The following is a 19293-nucleotide window of genomic DNA, read 5'->3' on the forward strand; positions in this document are numbered from 1 at the left end:
GACACCAAACCCTATATCATTTACTGGACAATCCATGGATGAAGCAAAATCTGGAAAATCCTTTTTTTTTCCTTCAAAATGTAAAAGATGCAGACAAGAATAGGGAATAGGAAACAATATAAAGCCTTGAGAAAACAACCTACAAGGGCAGGTTAAACTAAGGAATCACTTCCTGAGCCAAAATCAACAGCACTTAAGGGGGAACATGATTCCCTATAAATATGCACGGGGTGTTTGGAGGGAAAGAGGAAAGAGCCCTTCATTCAGGGAGCACAACAAGAGCTGTGAAGTGTCCATTAATGGCCACATTTACCTCCAGTATTAAACATTATGGGTGGGATTTCCAAAAGTATTTTAGGAAGTCAAATGCCCTGTTTTCTTGCTGGTTTGCAGTATGGGTGAGGCAGTTAATTCTGAGGTGAGCTTTGGAAAGGCCACCCTCAAAATGTCAGGAAGTCTGTTCAGCAGTCACACTGATGGCCATTATCAAATGGTGCTTCTAAAACTGATCACCAGAGAGTGGGAAAGGCTTTGGGTTGTTAAACTCATCCTACCATCCCATGGTCAACATCAGGAGGGCAGAGGATGAGGGAGAGCAGAGGCTCTCACGTTCTGCTCCCATTCTCCATCCCAAACTCTGCTGGTATCTGTATTTTGAACACCTTGTGGTTTTTTAAGACACAGAATCTCTCAAAAAGAAGATAATGCTATAAGGCATATTTTTAAACTGTCCTTAGTGCCTTTGTACTACAAAGAAATAGTTTTTCAAACACTGTTTTGACACCCTGGGGAACCGAGGTGTTAATTAGCAGCTATTTCTCCTAAACCACCTCTGAACAGTGAGAACAGATCCGTAAAGTAGCTTTAAGGAAATCATCAACACAACATAGGAATTCCAGATGCACAGAGCTGCCCTGCATCTCTCTACATAATAATCTTCATTTGTATTTCAGACATCCTCTGTCTGCCTCAGGATCTGTATATCCCTCTGTCATAACACAGTAATTTGGAAACACCACGTGCTGGGTCTTCACTGGGAAGAGTTGAAATAGGGGAGATACAAGCCTAAAAAATTGAAACTTAACATCACGTTCAAGGCTATACATTCATCTCCAAACAGAGCAGGCTGTCAGTAAGTGGAAGCAGATTAATAAGCAGGTTGGAGCTTGCTCAGCAGCAGGAGGCTGCATGAAGTGGTCATCCTTAGTAAGAAACAAGCAAGAAAAATATCAGGAATAAACATAAGGATCTAAAGATGCCCAAAATACCCTTCCCCTCCAGAAGGTTGTTCCAACTTGTGACCCTTCAGTCACACACAGATGCAAATACCTGTATGTGTAACAAAGTAACAAAGCCACAGTGTGATGTTAGACCCTACCTAGAAGGAAACCATGAGAAGATCACGGCTCTCGTCAGAGTGAAGCAGGTTTGTGTGAGAGCGCCAGGCAGTTCCTTTCCAATCCAAAGACATGGAAGGATTCAGTGGGAAAAGGGAGAACTACCTGCGTCTTGTTTCATAGGAGGGACTATGCTCAGGAGGATAAACCTGCTCAGGAGGATGAACCTGTTTGCTTCAAAGAACAAGATCAAGTCCAACACCTGCACCAACATAGGAAAACAGACAGGAACTGTATATCAAGAATTTCAAAGCCTGGAGATTTCTCCAAATGTTTTCTCTTCCCCGTTCCATTGTTCAAAACATGTGATGAGGCAGAAGAAACCTTTATTTGACCAAGAGAAGCTGAGTATCCTTCACTCCCATGGAGACCAACAGAGGTTTGGTCTATCCAATAAAGAGGGACTCTGCCATGGTCTGGTTTCAGCTTCCACCTGCATTTCCTACAAGCATCCAAGATAGACTCCCCTTGTTTCCCACACAGAATCATGGAATCATGGACTAGTTTGGGTTGGCAGGGACTTTAAAGACCTACTTGTTCTATCCCGTGCCACTATCCCAGGTTGCTCCAAGGCCTGTCCAACCTGACCTCAAACACTTCCAGGGATGGAGCAGCCACAGCTTCTCTGGGCAACCTGTGCGAGGGCATCAGCACCCTCACAGGGAAGAATTTCTTCCTAATACCTTATACAAACCTTTTGTCCTTCAGCCTAAGGCCATTGAAACTAAATTTCCATTCTATGGAAACTAAGTGAATCAACCACCCCATACACATTAAAAATTAAATGCAGAACTACACATCTGGAATATATGAGAACTACCCCAAGTGTCAGAATCAGAATACTTGGATTAATTCTCACTTTGGGTCATACATTGATCATTCAGCTTGAAGCGAAATCTCTTACAAGGCTCTCCACATATGGGAAGTTCAGTTCAGGAAGTTTCTTGTGCCATCCCACACTGTTTCAGCAGGTACTATCCTTGATTTCTCCATCCAGTCCAATGCTTGGACTGCAGCAAAGGACTCAGCAGTCAAACCAACAAAAGATTCTGCCACCCAGATAATGCTTTCTTCACATCATTCCAGCATGATGGAATTGGAAAACGTTTCCAGGGCTCTACCCCCACTCCTTATCCCTCCTTTTTTCCCCGTTGAACAATCACAGGTGCCTGACAGCTATCCTGCCCCCACCTAAATAGAAGCCCTATTGAAAAGCATCAAGAGCTCTGTGTTCCCTCAATTTAATATCCAACCCTGGCTGAGCAGACACTGCCTCCTGCCAAGACAAACACCTGGGATCTGGAACGGGTAGGGGGCAGGTTCTGGAGACAGCCCTCCAGTCTAAACTTCTTAAGGAGTCGATAGAAACATGCTTTTATAAAAGAGGTGCTGCCTCGTCTGAAAACACTGATTCAGCCTCAAAACACTGCTACCTTTCACCCTCTCTGTTGGCTTAAGGTGGGTTCAGTTTGGTGACTGTGCAAAACCTGCGTCACACCTACCTGCTGCTCCACTTTCCAATCCCAAGGCAAAAAGCTTTTGGAGTTGCATCGAACACTGGTTGATTTATTGGAAGAAAAATAAAAGCAAAGAAATATGCTTCGCCTGCAGCACATTTCCCTTTGCCGGCCTCTCCAAAACTCAGCCACAGTGGGTGGACACTGATTCTAAGTTTGTGTAGCTCCAGGGTTATACCCTCAGTTCCTTGGGTGGATATTATTTCCCATGCCACGTGGGTTCCATATTTTGGCAAGAATCAATGGATTCTCTGGGTTTCTTTTCAAAAAGCTAGAAGCTTCTCAAGTTGTTGAGTTTGCCCATGATGCTACTCTTCAGTTTATGCCAGTGCCACACCATCCTTACAGGGAAGAACTCCTTCCCAACATCCCATCTAACCTTTCCTCTGTCAGTTGAAGGCAATCCCCCTTGTCCTGTCACTTCAGGCTCTCCTCCCAAGCCCCACCAGGCTCACATACTCTACAGGCACGGAAGGGGAAAGGCATCCAAACGGACATAATTCCCTCCTTTCACATCTTATGTATGTTAAAGTATTTATGGCCTCAACATACTTGACATATTAAAAAATACTACACATTAGAGGAATGCTGGAAAAAAGTAATATTGCAGCACTGTGCACATTTTGGAGAAAGAGACGTTACCAATCCAGTTGCCGGGTGCCTACAGAGTAGGTTTGCAGATGGAATTCCTCCTCCTCCACGGATGGGCCTCCAGTCTCCAAGGAAGTGTCTGGGCTTTGGGAAAACACCCCAGTTTGGAGGTAAAGCATCCCCATTTACTAACCCTCCAGCTCCAGCACCCTTGGAGTGATTCCCAGAGGAGCAAGGAGATATTCCACAGCTCGTTTTCCCTCTCTGGAAGATCAGTGTGATATAAAATCCATGTTCTAGCCCATGTTTTATCCTGGCCATGCATCTCAGAATTAAAGCAAGAGCTCCTATATCACTTCAGGCTCCATCCTTGAAGGGTGTTGAACACAGGCAGCACAGAGTTTAGATTTTTTCTTGTTAAGTGCATGCCAAAAGTGAGATAGCATTTATTTAGTAACATTAAACCCATTTTTGAATCATATGAAAGATTCAAACAGAACACACACCACTTGAGTCTCACAGCCACTTGAATTATTAACCCAGCACCAGTCTGTGAGCAATCATTAATATCAGATTTTTAAATCAAAACAAAAATCTTCTGCAGCTACCAAGAGAAGTCTTATTTGTTCAGAAGATTCAGAAAAAGGATGAAAACATAAGAATGTTTAATATCCACTTCCAAACCATGGGCAAGGTTAGAAGGCTCTTAGACAAGCTCCTACTAAAATACTGGAAATCACCAACCCAGAGGAATTGAAGTCTCTCAACATACTAATTGATACCACTTTAAGTAGCAAAAGGCATTTGGAAGAGCCATCAAATTAAACAAGATCCTGTTGGATTTGCACAGAAGAAAAGAAAATGTCAACATTTACTGGGTCACAGCACTGGACTGGAATTAAGTTTTTTAGTCTCCTCTATAAACATCCATAAGAAAATTCCTTTATGCTGAAATTTCTCATACTTGGTTTTGATCCAAATGCTGGGTTTTCTTTTTCCCCCTTTCAAAAGATTTAAGAAAACTCAATGGAAGCCCTTAAGAGTTATACGAAAGCACAGAGAAAAAACAAACTTCGATTTTATGTGGAAAAAAATGTCTCTATTTTTCTTTCTTGGAAAACTTACTGGGATTCGTTTTAACAGCAAATTGCCGAATAGAGCTGGCAGGCCAAATGCTTTGTCCTCAAAGAAGGAACTGTGAGTTTAAAATATCACTTATTGAAGAGTGAAAAGTATGCATGGAACATGCTCAGGCAGTCAAGCACCTCCCTGGTCCCAGCAAATCTCTGTAGAAATATTTACTGAGCACAAGTTTTGTCTTTGTGTCAGTTACAGCAGGTCTTTGCTAGGAAATATTTCATGGAGAAATGGTACAGGAGACAGTCAAGGTTGCCAGTTCTGCTGTAAACGTGGTGTTTTCCCAGATCCAGAAGTCATGGGATGACACCAGTCATAGATTCCTTTAAAATGTGGAAAGGAAAACAAAAAGTGAGGATATGTGATAGCCTTCAGAGAAAGGGAAATGAAACCTTCAACTCCTGAATACTCCAAAAGTATAAAGTGAATAAAATAATGCCAAAATATGAAGATCTCATGATCTGGATGTCGGCAGCACCATTTTTACTGTGGCACACAAAAGAAATACTGTTTTATCTGCTCCCTGTACACAACAGTCAAGAATGATGCCACAGCATCGTCACTCTCCCAAGGTAACAGAAAACTCAGTCCAAACTATGCATGAGCAAGAGTCATTTCCTCAGGGAGAAGTCAGAGGAGAAGAGAAAACTGATGCAGCTTCCTCTGAATGGAAATACTCTGTGGATCAAAAGCTAGGAAGCACCAAAGCTTACACATACTCTACAGGCAGTATTTCCATCAAACTCATCGTTTTAAATTGGTCCTACATCCTTGCACAAAGAAAAAAAGCCAACTATGGTAAAATCTCTCAAAGGAAAAGGATAAGCAATTTTACACCTTTGGTCACATGTAAAACAAGAAAGACAAATGACAAAGGGATTTTTATGAGATAGGGAAGCTGATTTACTGTTGTATGGTTGTAATTTATTAAAGTGCTCAGCCAAGTAGCAGAAGCACTTGATGAAAACTAAACATCTATTTAAAATAGAAGTGAAAACAAAGATTGTTTTAATGGGAACATTAAAAAGTGCTGCACTTTATCTATAATTTCAAGAAGCTCCTGATGAAACACAGGGGCCAGAGATGGAACCAAATTACTCTTCTTTCTGTGACTCTTTCAAAGCCTGGATGGGAGCACAGTGTTTAGAGATGCAGCATGACCCTGCAAGAAAACTAAAACCAAGAAAGAGCAGACAAACTCTTTTTCTCAATGACCTTGCACAGTATTTTCTCTCCAGTCCTGCTTACTGCCCCTTTGCAAACATCAGACCATATGCCTTGCAGGCTAAATTCCCGATCCAAGTACGTACAACACTGAATAAACATGGAACATCAAAAAAGCCATTGCTAAATATGGCTTCTGTAGCTCCACCCTACTAAATGCAGTTACAAATTCAGCACCAAGTCCACCATCAATGAGAACTTTGAGAGAGGCTACAAGGATTGAATTTTGATAACATTGACTATTTCAGTATCTGTTTACTTTCTTTTCCTGGGACACACACTTTCCCACAGGTGACAAATGGAGGAAGGACATGAATGAGGAATGAGAGCCCAATTCACTCACTCTGTGTGTATTATCAATAGTCCACACAAGTTACACAATCTGGGATTTATTACTAAAATTATAAAAAAGGGCTGTACTTAGTCACTTTAATAAACTTACACTATTTTATAAACTGCAAGCTGTGAGCCTCCAGGAATCAAAAAATTTAAGACGCGTCTGCTGTTTTGGAAACAAAGAGGAAAAATCCAGAAAGGAAATTCTTTGCCCAAGTGCCCTAAAAGCAGTGTTTTGTGAAAATGCATCACCAGGACTACAAGGTGTGATTAAATAACAGCTACAAGAGACATATCCAGAGCACCACCCAACCAGCAGCCCTTTGTTCCAGACCATTTTTAACCACCTACTGATCTGTAACAGCAGTTTCAGCCCCTAAATATATTGCTTAAAAGGGAGGGATTACATGTACACCTGTACTTTGCTGTACAGAATGATTTTTCAACATCAGAAATAAAGTATAAATAAAAGTCTGAAGTTGTGGCAATCAAAGTGGAGACTTTTCATAAAAAGTCCCTAGGCAGACTCTCTCCAGCTGCCTGTTCCTAAACCCCTTCCTAGAGGATGCTCTCCTTACCTCACCTCACCCACAGTAGACTGTCAAGTTTCTTAATTTATCTTCAAATATTGTCTCCAATCTAAAGGCAGGAAAAAAGAGACTAATAACAACCTTAGTCTTCTGAGCACCATATTTTCCATTCATGGCTACATACCATATGCACATTTTGCCCAGCCTGGAGTAGTTAAGTTCACAGCTCAGGTGTTCTGGGCTATTCCCGCTGATTGTTCCAGAGGGAAGTCCTTCCCCAGAGGGAAGTCCTCCTTTTCTAGAAGGCACCTTAAATGACATCACAGGTCACTCAGATGCCAGCCTGAACTCACTGCATCTCTCCTCAGCTTGGAGGGTGAGGAATTCTGCACAGAACACATGGGACTGATTTTCCTTTCATCCTTGCTTTCAATTACCTGATAACCTGCTGCCACCTGCTCCTCAAGTGAGGATAGACACAAATAGTACAACGATAATTTCAGTTACCAAGAGCTGCCTACAAACACTTCCTATGAGCCAAAAGGAGCTGAACTACCTCCACCTTGTTGAACAGCTATAGCCCAAAGTTGCATTTATAGTGCCCAAAGCCTCATTTTCCATGTCTAGAACTCTATTTTTACAATCTAATCAACTCTTAGGGTCCAAGACACATCTTGAGTGTCCAAACCCTCATACATAGGGTTTAAATCATACTTTGAGACCTAAGAACCTCATTTTTGGGTCACAAAGGCTCATTTCTGGAGTTCAAAACTTTGACTCTAGGATTAAACCCCTCATTTTTAGGGTACAAGCCCTCACAAGTTCCAAACATCCCTTCTGAGGTCTAAAGCCTCACCTTAAGGGGCAAAAGCACAATTTTTAAGGCGCAAAGTCTGTGTTTGAAGGTAGGCAGCAGAGAGAGGAGTAGACACAAGGGCTTGGAAACGAAGCAAACCTGTGATTAGACCAAATCTGGCCCTGTTGGAAGAATTTATAAAAACAAACAAGAATAAATAAATGGAGCTTGAGCAACCATCTGCATAAACTTTGATTATGATCCATGAAATAAGGATGAAATGCTCATTTGCTTTGAGTGATAATTTCAGGGAGAAGCAAACCAGACATATATAAAAGAATTTCTAGATTTTATCATTTTACACTATATCAACACTTGACTTCTGTCCCTATTGCTTCCCTTCTCAATCAAGGCTCCTCCTTTCTGTGTTTTACTCAAGAAGCCCCAAGTCCTGAATAAGGGAATGCATTTTCCCAAGTTTCTGGAGTTCCTGAACTTTGAGAAATCCTCTTTACTATGGATTACTACAGCTGAGGAGTCTCCATTAGCTTGTGGGAAGTGCTGCACAGCAGAAAGGTGATGGAGATGGAGTCCAGCTGCAACCCATCACGCCCAGTTCATCATGCTGCTAAGTACAGTGAAATGCCAGTGGTAAGAGCAGGCACAGCAGGTCACAGGAGTTCATGGCAAGGAGGGAATTACTGTGGGAAGAGCACAGTAGGGCAGGGGAGCAGGAATATCGTTAAATCAGTTAAAACAGCCTAAGACACTGCTGCCATCTGTCCAGAGCGGTATGTAGCCAGAGCCACTTCCATCTCCCAGGGTTTGTTCTGCTTTCCGTCTCCCCAGGGTTTGTGCTGCTTTCCTTGTCCTTTGCCCTCACAGAAAGTCCTGGACCAGACGTCCCCTCAACCATAGCCCTGAGCTTGGTCTGGAAGAAACCTCCAGGCCCAAAGGGATAGTCCCAATCCCAAACTCAGCAAGAGTATCCCATGTCTGTGAGTTTCTACAACCAGATGCTCTGTAGCAATTCAAGCGTTTGTCTTCAAAATGCTATTCCAATACACTGGGATAAAACATCATTGGCTCCTAGAAAGATGTTTCTCCATTTAGGAACTCTGTCTTGCCAGCTTGGGGGAAATCATGCTGAAATAGTACATTAGAACCAACACAGGAACAAGAAATTAGCTGTGATATTTCAGTCCTGATGAAACAATGGTAATGAAGAAGGATTTGAAACAAATCAAAATGCCCTGAAATGCCTTGGATCCCATACGCCCCAACTCCTACAGATTTTTAAAGCTTTTCCTGAACCAAGCTTAAAGCCTGTGCAATTATCTCTAGTCTGAGATACTCCAGCCTGTATTTCCACAAGATCTGCCAAAGGAAAGGAGCTGTGAACACGCACAGACATGTTTTATCACGTCTCCATATCCTCGGAAAAAGGGGTGGTAATAAGCAACTGAGGAATAATCTGTCACAAATGGCAGATCTAAGCACATTTGGGCATTTTTTCTCTTCTTGATGGTCGGTCTGTCTTCCAGGATTTCCCTGGTTTGGCAGCTGAACACTACAACGCAGGCAGATTCCTGAGCATCTTCCACTTACAAGCAGCTGTACTTCAAACAACCATATGCTGCCCTGGGCTTGAAGGCCATGGAATTTCCATAAACAAAAATACTCCATTTCCAACAAACAAAAAAGAAGTCACATTTTACTTGGAATCTGAAGTCAAAGATTAAAGGTTCCTGTACTGGGCCCAGCCCTTTCATTTGAAACAAGGAAGGTTAATGCTCTAGGAGAAACAGAAATCAGCACTGCCACTTGGCATTGCACAGATGGGAGCATGAACCAAATCCTAGCTCAAACACAGACACACATCTACAGAAACAGTTCAGAGTGGAAGTACAAGCTAAAGGCATCACACACCAACACTTGCTCAGAGTTTGTTACAAAGGCAGGAAGCTGAGAAACTGAGATAATTTTCTACACAATAACAGGTAGAAAGTGTTTTGAGCCACTACTTCTAAATGTTAGGCTTGCTGCCTCCTCTCTTTTTACAATGTGTACTGTTTGCATTGTTTTCTTGAGGCTGGCACCTTCCACTCCTGAAGGATTATGACAATAAATACTGCTATTTTGACCAAACAACAGCAGAAACACACAGCAGAAATCTGTGGAAGCAGCAGCCTTCTGACACACAGTGAAGAAGACAAGAGGCAGCTCCTCTGTGACTAATGAAGGGTTCTTCTGCCATGACAAGTGCAGGCACATGCATGTGGGTTTTTTAAATAAACAGGGTCATTTCCAAGGGAGATTAAGCAGATGTGAAGATAGGAATTTGCAGAACTGATGGCAGACAGACAACTAGCACTGTAAAAGTAGATATGTAAACTATTTCAAAACAAAAGTGTTCAAATATTTGGGGGTTTAAATGGAAGTTTAGATTCAGAAAGAGACTGTGGGCAAAACCTTACTTTACTAGTGGAAATGCCAATTATTTCACATATTTACTATCAAACAATCAAAACTTAGCACCAAATGCTCTTTTTCTCTTACTTATGATATCAACCCTCTTTGCCAAGCTATACATTGTGCAAACTGCTACCCTGGTGATTCCCTTCACTTTCTCTCCAAGATTTCAGTACCTCCTCTGGAGAGTGTCTAAATTCCTTTGAAGTCAAAAATAAATCTTTCCAGCATACACAAGCCCCTAGAATTTCTCACTCTTGTTCCAGTTTCTGTTAAGCTATATCATCTCGCTCTTCACGTCTTTAGGATACACTGAGGATCAAATATTCTAGCTGGGTTGAGAGACACATAGTACAGCAACAGAGAGGCCAGAGATGGTAATTCCAAGTTCCTTTTGCTACCCTGGGAGATGCTGGGAGGAAACAAACTTAAAAAAATCTTCAGGATTATTTATTGAAAAAGCCCATGTTCTCCTGCTCCTGCCACCAAAACCACAGAAATTACATGGAATGTTATGGGAAAAGAGGGACACATTCCACTAGATCAGGTTGTTCCAAGCCCCATCTAACCTGGCCTTGAACATTCCTAGGGATGGGGCAGGCATAGCTTCTCTGGGCAACCTGTGCCAGCACCTCACCATCTTCAGCATAGAATTTCTTCCCAACATCCCATCCAACCCTGTCCTCTGTCACTCTAAAGCCACTCTCCCTCTAGAAGTCCCCCTCTGGCTTCGTTTACCTGAAAACACACCACAAGCAGCTTGCCAGCCACATGGCAATCTGTGACGGAGCGACACTCCTTAATCTAATTCCATTTAATCCAATTTTGTCTTCACATGCTGTCCCAACGCAACAACTTCCTTCAGGCTTACTGCCAAAATCCAGCTACCAGGCCCTGGGTGTCATTCATCAGAATGATTCTACTGGAAAATACATCTAGCCCCTAGGCAGGTGTCTGCTTGGCCTTTGTAAACACAGTACACTGGCAATAGATTCTCCTAAAAAACCCACCAAAAACTCCCAAAACACACCAAACTGACATTAGTTATCATCCCCGATGCAACCACTACCAGTATGTCTTTTCTCTAAGCAAGGGAATTCAAGGGGTTTTGGTCTGAATGGGGATTTTGAGCCATTTCTGCAGTTACACCCACAGTGATTGCTGCCACTGCTGAGGTGGGAGCTTTCCTAGCCGGGACTTCTCAAAATGGAATCAAGTCATGACCATGTGGCAGCTACAGGAAGTGGGAAACTCACTTCCAAGAAAGGATGCTTGTTGCAGACTTTTTCATAAGATTCCTGTCCCAAACAGCAGGAGGGTAACCACGACATTCATCTCCCTGGTTGTCGCAGGTGTGTTCCACCAGTGCTTCTGCACCTTATGGAGCACAAGGTGGGTGTTGTTGGCTTTCACTGCTGCCTGAGGGAATCAAGGAATGGTGTGTGGGCTCCATATATGCCCAGCCTTTCATTCTGGGATTTGGGCATCTGCTCAGCCACAGGGAAACCTGCGTGTTTGCAGACAGATTGAAAACAAACCCCTTACAGATGTGAACCACTCAATTCTCATACGACACCTCTTGATGCAACAAAACTACATCTAAGAGAACAAAAAGCATGCTCACTTTAAAAATAAACCCTTTAAAATGTAATGCTGCTATTTTGGATAACAGTGCAGCCCATCATTTTGGTACCAGAGAAGCAAAGAAGGGTGATTTAGACACCAAATTCAGTTAACAAAAGGTCACCTTTTAAGTCTGAAAACATCTTCATTATTAATTTTCCTGTTTGTAAGACCTCATGCAAATAAAAAAGGAAACCCAGCAACATGTAGCTTTGAGTTCTCTCTCTTACACCTGAGACATTAAGACCTTTGCTTATCAACCTCAGAGAAATTATCCCAAAGTAAAGCAGTATGGCATTAATATTTTCTAAGGGATTTAAGAAATAACGTTCTGTAAATTACATAATTAGGCATGTGTGGTTAAAAGCAACCAAAGCTGTGCACAGAGTGTGACATGAGACTCAAATGCCATGAAACCAGCCTTACCAGCCCATCACAGTTGCTGATGGCCACGGCAGCTCCGGGGATGTCCGTGATGTCCCCCACATAGGCACAGTTGGTCCACAGGGGCTCTCTCTTCCATAATCGCTCTGTACCACTTCCAGTTTGAGTCGTGTTACCGCCATCATTCCCAGTCTCCACAGAGTCTTCATACCACTCCACCATGGCCTCGGGAGCCACCAGACGAGTGTTGGGTCTCAGCCGGAGATGGAATTCCCTCCCGAAGGCGGTGACATTGAAGTACAGCTGTCGGGGGCTCTGGGACACCTCCCGCACCCATCGCCGCTGGTGACTCGCTGACAGGATGTTGGACACGTAACTTCCATCTGCGTTGGTGCTAATGGGAATCACTAACCCATATGGCCTTGGTTTGCTTTTTCGGAATTCTGCCAAGAAACACACCCAAAAACCAAACTAAAATAAGAACAAGAGCATGGAGTGAGCCCAAAGACTGAAGGACCCCTCTGCCTCACACCTCCCCATCCAAAAATCTCAGTTTCGGATTCCTGTTTGAGCTACTAACATGGGGAAATGTAAGGCACATATCACTGCTCCTCTTTTATCATGGCATCACAAAATGGTCTGGGTTGGAAGGGACCTTCAAGACTATCCAGTTCCAAACCACCTGCCATGGGAAGAGACACCTCACCCTCCACCATCGCAGGCTGCTCCAAGCCTCGTCCTCCTTGAACAGTTCCAGGGATGGGGCAGCCGCAGCTTCTCTGGACAATCTGTGCCAGGGCCTCACCACTCTCACATCAAAGAATTTCTTCATATCAATTGTTATTATAAAAATGATTTTCCTAAAACTTACAGAGAAAAGCTTGAAATATTCGCTGAAATTTTTCTAGGGAGTTTCCTGTGGGTTTCAGGCTTGCTCAAGAGCCCCAGGAGAACGTTCTGAATTCTGCTGTAAGAAATGTGACACAGCTCTGTTGTACACCTGACACAGAAATTGCTCCTGTGTCAGGACTTCCATTATGCTTTTGAAAATGAAGTGCCAAGCTTGGTTATAAGCACAATTTGCCTACAGATTTCTCAGGAAATGGAAATAGGGAAAAATTCCAGCAGATAACATGCTGCTGATAAATTAATCCACTGGTAAAGGCAGTAACTTCTCCCTCAACTAATTCCCTTACCCAGCAACTTGCTGTTGCCTTTCCTCTGAGTAACAGAGATCAAAAACAAAGAGAGAACCTGATTATTAAAAAACCCAAAACAGATCTGCACAAATTTGACCTTAAATCTTGCACTTTAGTGCAGCTGAGAGAAGCCATAAATCCAGCAAAAACACACTGTCGGTAATCCTGGACAAGCTCAATGGCATAACCCTCAGCTAAGGCAACAGTTCTTCAAGTAATTTCACACCACTGGAAAACAAATCCATTCAAATGAGTTTATCTTTTCAGTGAGACCTCTGTAATCTGGAAGCAATCAGGATATTGGGTGTCTGATTTTCAGGCTGTAAGGGAAGGGCTGGGCCAAGCTGTGAATGCTGCTCTGAATGGGTCCAAGTCTAAGCCTGTGTATTTGACTATGTGAGAGTTAAAAAGACATCTTGCACAAAAAGAGTTATTCCCTACGCCCTTTCTTCCTAGGGGAGCTGGTGAAAGTGGTATCAGAGTGATATTACTGACTATTTCATTTGAAAAGCTTCAAGACTGGATAGCTCTGATGTTAGTGCCAAGCACCACTGAGAATTCCTCAAATAAATATTCTTAATTAAGTGAGCTAAATTTCACCTGCTCCCAGTGTGGATCACACTTGATATGAGAATTAATAGAGGAAAGGCTCAGTAGCCAGTTCCTCTCTCCTGGTAGCAAGGGCTGCTGGTTTTAAGAGACTCACACATTCACTCATTCAACAGGTAGCTTCAGTAGGAAAATGTTCTTAGTGTCTTCACAGATCTGTTTTTAATATTCCTTCAGCCAGTTACTGAGGAATCTGACAGAAGAACAATGTATGGTACTGGTGGTATGCACACATGCAAATTCACACTACAAATATCTAACTATACAAATACTGTGTCCTAGGAATGTGAAAAGTCATTTCCAAGCTTATTGGTACTCCACATACTACAGCCAGCAGCCTCAGGGTGGGTTTCAGCAGCAGCCAACTCCACCTATTTCACCAAACACCCACAAGATCAGGTTCTAAAAGTGGCATCCTAATTAGGCCATAGGATAACTCCCATTTTAAACACTGGGAATTCTGAGCCAACGTCGTTAATCGGTCTCCTTAGAGAAGGGACCAATTTAAAACTCTAAAGTCATTTTTATTAATTAGACACCAGGCCATGCCCAGGAGACAGAGCTGCTGGGTTGTACATTGTAACTGGGTCAAAGTAAAAGCATAGATCCTCACATTCCCGGTGCTTCAATACGGGCATTTCATTCCCAGGCTAACATTCTGCTTCTACCTCACTGAGATTCCTTGTGGCTTGTTTCCTTTTTACTTTAAAGCAGGATGTTCAGTGCCAGAGACCACAGTCTGGTGATCAAATTCTGTGCTCACCACACGACTAAGAAACTGCTCTGCACATCTTGCAGCAGAATTCCCACATTTCCACTGGCTGGGGGAAAAAAAAACTGGCTATTTTGCTAATAGGAGCAGCCAGCTAGCCTCAAGAAGGTAGGAACAAAGGGTGGAAAATAAGAACTGTCAAGGTTTTGAGTCAGCGAAAGCTGTCTCCAGAGTCTGTAAATGCTGAGCTGGAAGAGGAAATGCCATTTGTTCAAAGGCAATTAAAATTAAATGGGACATGACTGAATCCCAAAGACATCTGAACTCCTCCACTGACTTACATTACCCTTTTTCCACAAACTGCACGCTCTGAGGAAATGCTATCCCAGCTGTAGGTGTTCCCTTTCCTAAGCTAAAATTTCAGAGTCGATCTGCTCTGCTAATTCAAAGCTGACAGTGCTGATCAGAGTACGAGGAAAAGCACTTAACCATAAATTTTCTTCTTTTTTTTTTTTTTTTTTTTTATCTGGCCTTAAAATGTTGCTCCACTTGCACAATGTTTAGGTTGAAACGAAGCAGTTAAGAAGGAAGATCACATTCTTTCATTGTGTGCCAAAACATAATTAACTAGAGAACGCCTCTGAAGAGAGCTGTCCAGGCTTTCTTTCCCCTCAAAAACTCGCGAAACTGCAGAACTAACACCAGCGGTTCGCAAGAGTTGTCTGTGCACCATACAACAGCTGTGGTAATCCTAAGCTTTTTTTATCACCAACATTTGGAAAAACAGTACTTTTTATGCATCAAATTCTGTGAAATACAGTGATCAAAAATCATTCAGGTGGTTGTCCACAGCAGAATGCCAAATGCCTAAACATCCACACAAGAAGATTTCAAAGGCACAGTCTATGTGGAAATCAGTGGAATCAGTGGAAAAGGAAGAATTTCTCAAAGTTCAAATTATTTTTCTATGTCTAAACCAAACTACTCAAGAAAAGAAATGTGGGGGACTCCTGGTAACATCCCACCCACATGGCCCCTGCATGGGGTTCTCTTGCTGAGTATCAGGCCATTCCATAAGGACACGATGGGAGGACCAGCAATCTTCCAGAGTTTCCCCACTGGAAAATGCGTTTGGATGTGGCTCAAGGGTCAGGAAGCTCAAGTACCTCAGCAAAAGGCCTGGACCTAAGGTGATATCTCCAGTGGATCACCATGGAATTTTCTGCCTGGAATTCACAAGCTGTGATACAACCAAACTGCTGGATGGCAGGCATCCAGCTCTGCAGTGGAAGTGCTGGAGATAAAACAGTTACCTGCTGCTATAGGGATGAAGAGGACAGCGTTTCTATAAAGAGACTGGGCCATGTTCTGGGAGATCACACTTCTGTTCCTCAGATAAGCACAACGGGATGAGCTAAGAGCTCTTCTGGTGACTTAGCAAGGTGATGCTTAGTAAGAGAAAATGGTGTGGAGACAACTAGACAAGCCCAGCAGGGGTTTTGTCATCATCCTTTTCTGCTACATTGTTGCCTGGTGGCTTCAACAACCTGGGTCACTCCAGAACTACTATTTCCTCTCTGTTTGGCTGCCTTTAGGTGGCAGAAATGCCCAGAAAGAAAGAGAAGACAGGAAAAGGGGACAGATTCCTTGAGAATTCCCACTCAGCTCTGCACCTGAAAAGGGATAAGGCTGTGTGGGACCTGGACATTGTAAGCTGGATGAATAAAAGCAAGGGACTGGAAGGAGAGAGGCTGATGTGGGACACCTCTCTGGTGTCCTCATTCCTCTACTTCACTGCCACCTGTCCCAGGGATACAGACAGCTCAAGAGATGGTCATGTGGTGTTTTTTGCAGCCTCTGCACAGCTCCAGATGTTTTGCAGGTGCTTCCTGCAGGTGGTGGGGCCCAGCACAGTTGTGTCACTGGTTTCTTCCAGAATTGGCACTGAGCAGGGACGGAGCTCTACTGCGTGGGAGGCGAAGGTGCAGCACAGCATCAGCACTTCAGGCTGAGTGGCACAGAATGACTTTCTCCTGACAGCTTCCAGGCACTGCAGCACATTGTGCACAAATGCAGGTAATTAAGTGTGCTAACCTGCTATCCCTGTACTGCAGTCTGTGATGATATTTAACAAAAATAAACTCCTAGGTGCTTCCCTAAGTGACTTTTCAGGCTACAAGAAAAGATCAGCTGCTGACAGCAGCCCACCCTGGGCCAACTCAAAATACGCACCAACAATGCAAAGTGATACTTAGTGGGGACTCAGAAGTAGGACAGCGTATTTGCAAGCAATTCCAATGCAGGTTTTACCTCCAAGTCATTACAGCTCTCAACTGAGTAAGCCAGAGTTTGAAGCTGTGGCTGCCCCATCCCTGGAATGGGGCTAGGGTGGAAGGGACTTGGAGCAACTTGGGATAATGAAAGGCATCATTGCACATGGCAGGGAGATGGAATGAGATGATTGTACAAGTCCCTTCCAACCCAAACCATTTTAGGATTCTATAGGTCTGTACTTTTTGAGTCAGAATTTAGAGGATCAAATTCAGCCCCAAATGTTCCTGACTACACCAGTGCCAGGGCTGTGGAAGAACGGAAGACGTTAAAGAACAAAAAGTTATTTTCCAGATTCGGGAATTTTGCCTGATGTACTGTATAATTTAAAAGACACATTCCTATATAGCTTATGGTTTCTGAAATTCAAATACAATCCATTTCTCATGAAAAGGACTAGATATAAAAGGCAGGATCAGCATACTACTGGAAAAACCTTCTGTTTGCCAATTAGCTTTAAATGTACCTCACTGTCTCTGTTCCCAGTATTCACTGATCACAGTGGAAACCAACCTAAGCCCAGAAGCTCACAGTGCCAGAACTGAAGTTGAGACAAGACCTCCAAAATTCACAGCAATGCCTGAAATTCTTTTCTGAACAAAAGCTGAACCAAAACCTCAGGGCTGGAGGTCCAATGGCAGCTGGGAGCAGAACTGCCTGGAGTCCATTTCCACTGCAGAAGAGCTCCAGAGAGTACCCGTGTGGAGGGACTCACACTCTGTACCAGAATGGTAAAAGACTCGTTTCACACTGGGTAAGGGAAGGAGCACACAGAATGGCACTAATGCCCTGGCAATGCCAGCTTCCACATCCTTCCACTGCCTCTTCCATCCTGTGGAGCACCCAATTACCAGTTACTCTAAACGAACACAGATCTCCTGAAATTTAAACTGTGGGTGTATCCTCCCAATTAAAGGAAGCTTCCTGTCTTTGGGAAGAATCGAGAGGCTGAAGCCTCAATAAAGAACCACCACATGGGCACACAGAGGCACATTTCCCTTCAGCTCCCTCATGTGCCACTGACCCTGAACTCACTGCACAGCACTTTCTTACCCAGGTCTATCAGTTTACCAGGCAACAGTGACCAGCTACAGATTTTATAACTTCGATTGGTTTGTATTTCAGAAGGGAAGCACAGACACATAAAGATGCAAAACCGCAGCACGAGAGGGCAGGCAAATTCAAGCCATGCCACGTCACTGCAACTACAAACACTCCTGGGTGGCAGTGGTGGGGGGTGCACGGGGAATGCTTCCCTGCATACAGATAATTTCTCCAGAAATAACTAGTCTTTGAGCTAACTTCTTTTATTTCTGTTTTGATAGCAGGAATAATAGCTAAAAAGACTTACCAATTTGGTTCTGCTGCTCTTTACCAGCCTGCAGAAGAGAAAAGAAACACATGCACAAAGTTGTTAGTGTAATTACTATGCAATGGGGGATGGCAGAAGGCTGAAAAATCACTTGATCTGTGCTGCACTATTTTATATGTTTCTAGGTTTGTTTTCCAGGAATGGTAGTTCTTCCTTAACTGAATAAACAGCTGTTCCCACCAATATACTAATGGAGTCCATAGCAAGTTTAACATAAATAGAGCTGCTAAGCAATCCTGATTCTGAATGACCATTCTATACATTGTGATACTGTGCCAAAAAGTAAAGTTCGGTGGCCAAAGCAGGGATTTAACAGCGGGAAAGCGATGAGCTCCAAGAAGCACGGGTGCTGGGGCAGAGAGGAAGCAGTGAGCTGACAGCTCTTTTTATCTAGGCTAGAGCATGGGAAAGCCAAGTGGACCACAGTGACCGCAGGAACAGTGGCAGTGATCCGATGTCATGGTCAGCTCACTGCCGGCTTGGTACTTGCTCTTGCCAGAGTCAGGGGACCTAGGGGCATAGGATCCAAAGGGAAGGGACCCAGGGGCTGCCGCTGTAGGATCCAGCCCGGGCCGGCGATACCGCGTCCGGTTCCAGCCTGCTCGGATGCAGCGGTCTGCAGCACAGCAGGGGGCGGAGAGCCGCCCGTCCATCTCAGCCTCTCCTCGCCCCGGGCCGGTACCGCCCGCAGACCCCGGTGGGGGGCAGCGTGGGGACGAGGGAGGACCCCGTGGGACAGCGCGGAGGGAAGGAGAGGGCAGGGTCCCCGCGCTCCCTCCGTCCCTCACTCACCTGCCGGCCGGGCGCAGCGCGGGCCCCCAGGAGCGCGGCTGCCACTAGCCAGAGGGGCAGGAGCACCATCCCGAGCCGGCCGCCCGCGCCCCGGCCCCGACCGCGCTCCGCCCGCTCCCTCCTCCTGCCGCTGCCTTCCCTGCCTCCGGCGGCGGCTCCCGGGGCCGGGGCCGGCTGGGCGGGCGGAGAGGCGGCGGGTCCCCCGCGCAGCCTGTTGCTGTTGTGTCCGCCGCGACCCGCGGCGCTGATAAACCCGCGGCGGCTCCGCCTC

General features: G+C 44.3%; 1 protein-coding gene across 1 annotated transcript in view; it reads right to left on the bottom strand.

Annotated features, from left to right (window-relative positions):
* ADAMTS3 (ADAM metallopeptidase with thrombospondin type 1 motif 3) overlaps positions 1 to 19092 on the bottom strand; it is a 58485-nt gene extending 39393 nt beyond the window's left edge. The window contains exons 1-3 of the mRNA XM_083861387.1: positions 19023 to 19092; positions 18210 to 18237; positions 12050 to 12450 (exon numbers count right to left, since the gene is read on the bottom strand). Coding sequence (XP_083717513.1) covers positions 12050 to 12450; positions 18210 to 18237; positions 19023 to 19091 — 498 coding nt within the window. The 5' untranslated portion in view covers position 19092. The remainder of the gene's footprint in view (positions 1 to 12049; positions 12451 to 18209; positions 18238 to 19022) is intronic.
* Between the last annotated feature and the right edge of the window lie 201 nt (positions 19093 to 19293).

Source organism: Zosterops lateralis (assembly GCF_965231275.1).
Source record: "Zosterops lateralis genome assembly, chromosome: 5".
Classification (NCBI taxonomy): Eukaryota; Metazoa; Chordata; class Aves; order Passeriformes; family Zosteropidae; genus Zosterops; species Zosterops lateralis.